Source organism: Cebus imitator, unplaced genomic scaffold, assembly GCF_001604975.1.
Source record: "Cebus imitator isolate Cc_AM_T3 unplaced genomic scaffold, Cebus_imitator-1.0 Scaffold129, whole genome shotgun sequence".
Lineage (NCBI taxonomy): Eukaryota > Metazoa > Chordata > Mammalia > Primates > Cebidae > Cebus > Cebus imitator.
The window spans coordinates 5,869,867-5,875,145 of record NW_016107444.1 but is presented as its reverse complement, the minus strand read 5'-3'; the positions used below and the strand labels follow the sequence as shown (position 1 = coordinate 5,875,145).

At 40.5% G+C, this 5,279-nt stretch overlaps 1 protein-coding gene across 1 annotated transcript in view; it reads right to left on the bottom strand.

Annotated features, from left to right (window-relative positions):
- Window positions 1-5,279, bottom strand: part of UBXN7 (UBX domain protein 7) — a 78,485-nt gene that overhangs the window by 46,060 nt on the left and 27,146 nt on the right. The window contains exon 2 of the mRNA XM_017540707.2: window positions 4,022-4,169. Within this exon, the coding sequence (XP_017396196.1) occupies window positions 4,022-4,169 (148 nt within the window). The remainder of the gene's footprint in view (window positions 1-4,021; window positions 4,170-5,279) is intronic.

Sequence of the window (5,279 nt, the reverse complement as noted above, 5' to 3'; positions counted from 1 at the left end):
TTTTTTAAATAAAGATGGGCTTTCACCATGTTGGTCAGGCTGGACTTGAACTCCTGACCTCAGGTGATCCACCTGCCCTGGCCTCCAAAGTGCTTGGATTATAGGCGTGAGCCACCATGCCTGGCCATATTAGTTTATTTTATAGCTGTAAATCGAGTATTGAACTTTGCTGATTAATTTTCACAGCAAATAGTAACTTTCTAATTCATATCTTCTCGCTTATGATAAATATTATTATATAAGCATGTAAGTTCCATATAAATTTATGTTAGGCCTAATGATTTTCATTCAGGTGTTCTGAACACTAGTAACTAAGCTTAAGACCTTGTTTTTGATATTTGAGAGTTGGAACTCCAAAACATCCTTTATGAAATGAAGTAGGAATACTCATTTATCAACAATACTAACATCCTGTAATCAAAGAACCACCAGTTAGAGAAAAGAAACCTCCAATAAACCAAGTGACTAAAGAATAAAATGGCAATTCAAAATTTTGTTAAGCACCCTTTCCTACTGCTCACATGTAAAATTTCAATAATTTGAAGACAGAGACAATACATCCATAAGAGGAAGCTCTGTCAATCCTTTCAACCAAAGGAAATAGGCTGGACAGGCAGAATGCAATCCTAGCATTTTGAGAGGCCAAGGCAGTTGGACTTTTTGAGCTCAGGAGTTCAAGTCCAGCCTAGGGAACATGGCAAAACCCCATCTTTATAAAAAATACAAAAATTAGCCAGGCATGGTAGCATGCACCTATAGTCCCAGCTACTTGAGGGGCTGAGGTTGCGTGAACCTGGGAGGCAGAAGTTGCAGTGAACTAACAGCAGTTCACAGAGATCACACCCCTATACTCCGGCCTGAGTGACAGAGCAAGACTGTGTTTAAAAAAAGAGAGAGTCCAGGAGCAGAGGCTCACGCCTGTAATCCCAGCACTTTGGGAGGTCAAGGTGGGCAGATCACAAGGTCAGGAGTTCGAGACAAGCCTGGCCAATGTGGTGAAACCCCATCTTTACTAAAAATACAAAAAATAGGCAGGCATGGTGGTGGACGCCTGTAATCTCAGCTACTCAGGAGGCTGAGGCAGGAGAATCACTTGAACCCGGGAGGTGGAGGTTGCAGTAAGCCAAGACTACGCTATTGCACTCCAGCCTGGGCAACAAAGCAAGACTCTGTCTCCAAAAGAAAAAAAAAAAAAAAAGAAAGAAAAAGAAAAAGGCCTATTAATTATCTTAAGAAAATTATCTTAAGAAAACTAAGAACTTAGGTCGGGTGCAGTGGCTCACGCCTGTAATCCCAGCACTTTAGGAGGCAGAGGCGGGCGAATCACGAGGTCAAGAGATCAAGACCATCCTGACCAACATGGTGAAATTCTGTCTCAATTAAAAAAAAAAAAAAAAAAAAGAAAACTAAGAACTTAAAAGACATTTTTACCTAAACGAAACTTTCCATTATTGTTATACCACAGTTTTTTGTTATTATTATATATAATTGTCTCATCAGACAATTCCGTTGTTCTACAAACAAACTTTAATCTGATGAAATACATCAATGACAGGGGTGAATTAAGTAGTACAGTTGTCCTTACATGAAAAGACTTGATTACTACATTATCTGACGGTATCAGTACCAAGACTGTCAGCTACCAAGAGTGGAATGATGGAGCAGAAAAAAGTAAAGTAAATAAAGAAAATTACACTTTAGGAATTAGAAGCCATTATCAAATGTTAATCAATTAGCAATACATACCATCTAAGCCAAGTTACAGGGTAATTCAGTAGGAAAGGGTATTCATTTATCAAAACTACTGTTGGCCGGCCACAGTGGCTCACGCCTGTAATCCCAGCACTTTGGGAGGCCGAGGCGGGTGGATCATGAGGTCAAGAGATTGAGACCATCCTGGCCAACACGGTGAAACCCTGTCTCTACTAAAAATACAAAAAAAAGTAGCTGGGCATGGTGGCATGTACCTGGAGTCCTAGCTACCTGGGAGGCTGAGGCAGGAAAACTGCTTGAATCCAGGAGTTGGAGGTTGCAGTGAGCCGAGATCACGCCACTGCACTCCAGCCTGGCGACAGAGTGAGACTCTGTCTCAAAACAAAACAAAACAAAACAAAAAACTGTTGTTAAACACAATTGAGAACGCATGTGTTATACAATGAGGCCAGATATGCTCTCCCAAATCAACCATGAATATTTGCTATTCAAGTTTCTTTATTAGGTGTTTTTTTTGTTTTATTTGAGACAGGAGGTCTCAGTCGGTGTCACCCAGGCTAGAGTGCAGTGGCACAATCATGGTTCACTGCAAACTCCACCTCCCAGGCTCAGGTGATACTCCCACCTCAGCCTCCCAAGTCGTTGGGACTACAGCCCCACACCACCACACTCGACTGAGATTTTGTATGTTTTTTGTAGAGAACGGGGTTTTGCTATATTGCCCAAGCTGGTCTCAAACACCTGGGCTCAACACATTCTCCTGCCTTGGCCTCCCCAAAGTACTAGAATTACAGGCAGGAGGCACTGTGCCCGGACTTTTTTTTTTTTTTTTTTTTTTAATATGATCAGATATGCTAATGTATGCTAATGCATGTGGGAGTCCTTTTTTAAGAGCATTTTTTTTATTTTTTTTTTTTTTTTTTTTTTTTTTAATATTAGATTCATACTGATTTCTATTAAAAGTTTGAGCTATACTGGGAGTGAAATACATGGCCAACATTAACAGAAGAAAACTATACAATAGTATTTTTATTTATTTATTTTTTGAGACAGAGTCTTTCTTCCTGTGTCACCTAGGCTGGAGTGCAGCGGCATGACCTCTGGTCAGTACAACCTCCCCTTCCTGGGCTCAGGCAATTCTTATGCCTCAGCCTCCCGAGTAGCTGGGATTATAGGTTGGCACCAACACACCCAGCTAATTTTTGTATTTTTAGAAGAGACGAGGTTTCATCATGTTGGCCAGCTGGTCTTGAACTCCTAACCTCAGGTGATCCGCCCGTCTTGGACACCCAAAGTGCTGGGATTACATGCATGAGCCACTGCGCCTGGCCAGAAAAAACTTTATAAGGTATTAATAATGATCTCTAAAGTTCGTACTTCATGAGAAAACAATTATGCTGGTATCTGGAACTAGATTAATGAAAGAAACAATTATGTCTGCATGTGATCTGGCTTTTTAAATTTATCTCTAATTTAGTAGAACTAAAATCCTGGTCTTTTGCCTATTCCTATTTAAAAGGATTCCTCTTGTTTAATATCTCATGTTGTAAACAATGAGACTTATAAAAAGTTATGAGCATCTTGAGGACCTTTAAAAATTTTTGTTTCAAAAATTAATGGCTTTCCCTTGAGCAAGGTGCATATCTCATGTTTTCCAAAGACTGCTGGAGTTTTGCCCAACAGTTATTTACTTCAAACTCTCATGGGTATAAATTATTAATGGCCAAGACACCAAGTCTCTTCGCTGCTTATTACTATTTTCTATATACTACAGTTTCAAATATGCTGAAGATGCTTCTATGGATTAACTACATTTAACTAAGGAATAAAGGACTAGAATTATCTTCAAGCATTTTTCATGGCAACTCAAAACATTTGTGACAATGTAGAAAAATCTAAAATTGGGAAATCTGAGCTTTATTGGGCTTTACTGCTTTCATTGCTGTGTACTTAGGGAAATGGCTATGCCTCTGCTTCCTTACTGGTAAAATGTCGATAATGCCATCCAATAACGTGTGTGTTTGTTTGCTGCTGCCATAGGCCAATCCTAGAACAGCACCACACACTCCCACCAACCCCACCTCCCCGACTTCACAGAGCCTATATGGTTCCTTTGAGGATTAAATAAGGCAAGACAGTACTCTAAAGAATTTAAACTATGTAACTACAAAAATTTCCACCTGATACTTTCAGAGGCTTTCGGCCTTTCATTTATTTCAAAACCAGAGAACGGAACTAGCTCTGATTAAAATGCAACTACTTAATTTAGGCAACAGACAGCTCCTGCCGACACGTAATAAATTCATACTCGGTGTGTGGTCTGACGGCAGAGACGCTTGCTGAGCTGGTGCTGGGCTCTTCAGCGATCCCTCCACCGTCCAGAAACATAGTGACCGCCATTTCCAGGTTATTGTTGCACGCTTCAAGCATGTGTTTCCCTACACTTTCACTTGCACCTGAAACAGTAAAAAGACAGGAAAAACGTTAAAAGAAAAAAAAAGACAACCTCTTAAATTCAGCTCATATTAAAATTCCCAAGTAAATTAACAGTATTTTTCCCTTTCGGAATGAATGACTTTCTTTTCTTAAACTTACTGGTTACTTTTGCATTGTGAAATACACAGAGCTAGAAAAAATGTACACATTCTTAATGTAAAATACACAAAGCTAGGAAAGAATGTGGCAGCATTAAAGAGTAATCATCCTTCATAATAAAACAAAAACTAGGCTGGGCACAGTGGCTCACTTGCAATGCCAGCACTTTGGGAGGCCAGGCAGGCGGAACACCTGAGGTCGGGAGTTGAGAACAGCCTGACCAACATGGAGAAACCCTGTCTCTACTAAAAACACAAAATTAGCTGGGCGTTGTGGCACATGCCTGTACTCCCAGCTACTCAGGAGGCTGAGGCAGGAAAACTGCTTGAACCTGGGAGGACCCGGGAAGCGGAGGCTGCAGTGATCCGAGATCAAACCATTGTACTCCAGCCTGGGAAATAAGATCAAAACTCCATCCCAAAAAAAAAGAAAAAGAAAAAGAAAAAAGACCAACAACAACTAAAGCATTTTTTTCTTTTTCTTTGCCATTTATTTAAATGGCCCAAGTATATATTTGGGAACAAGCTGAAAAAAGATAAAGAAAAATGAAAGACTACATTTTAGAAAGTTAGAAATGCTTTGTTAGAAAGAATACATTCCAGTTAGCATTTCTGTTCCTGTTAAAAAGAAAGCATCAGGTTGGGCTCGGTGGCTCACACCTGTAGTCCCAGCACTTTGAGAGGCTGATGCGGGCAGATCACGGGGTCAGGAATTTGAGACCAGCCTGATCAACCTGGTAAAATCCAGTCTCTACCAAAAATACAAAAATTAGCTGGATATGGTGGCGCACACCTGTAATACCAGCTACTTGGGAGGCTGAGGCAGGAAAACTGCTTGAACCCAGGAGGGGAGGCAGAGGCTGCAGTGAGAGGTCGCACCACTGCACTCCAGCCTGGGCAACAGAGCAAGACTTCTTCTCAAAAAAAAAAAAAAAACACCAAAAGCATCTTTAATACCAATGGCAAAGAAAG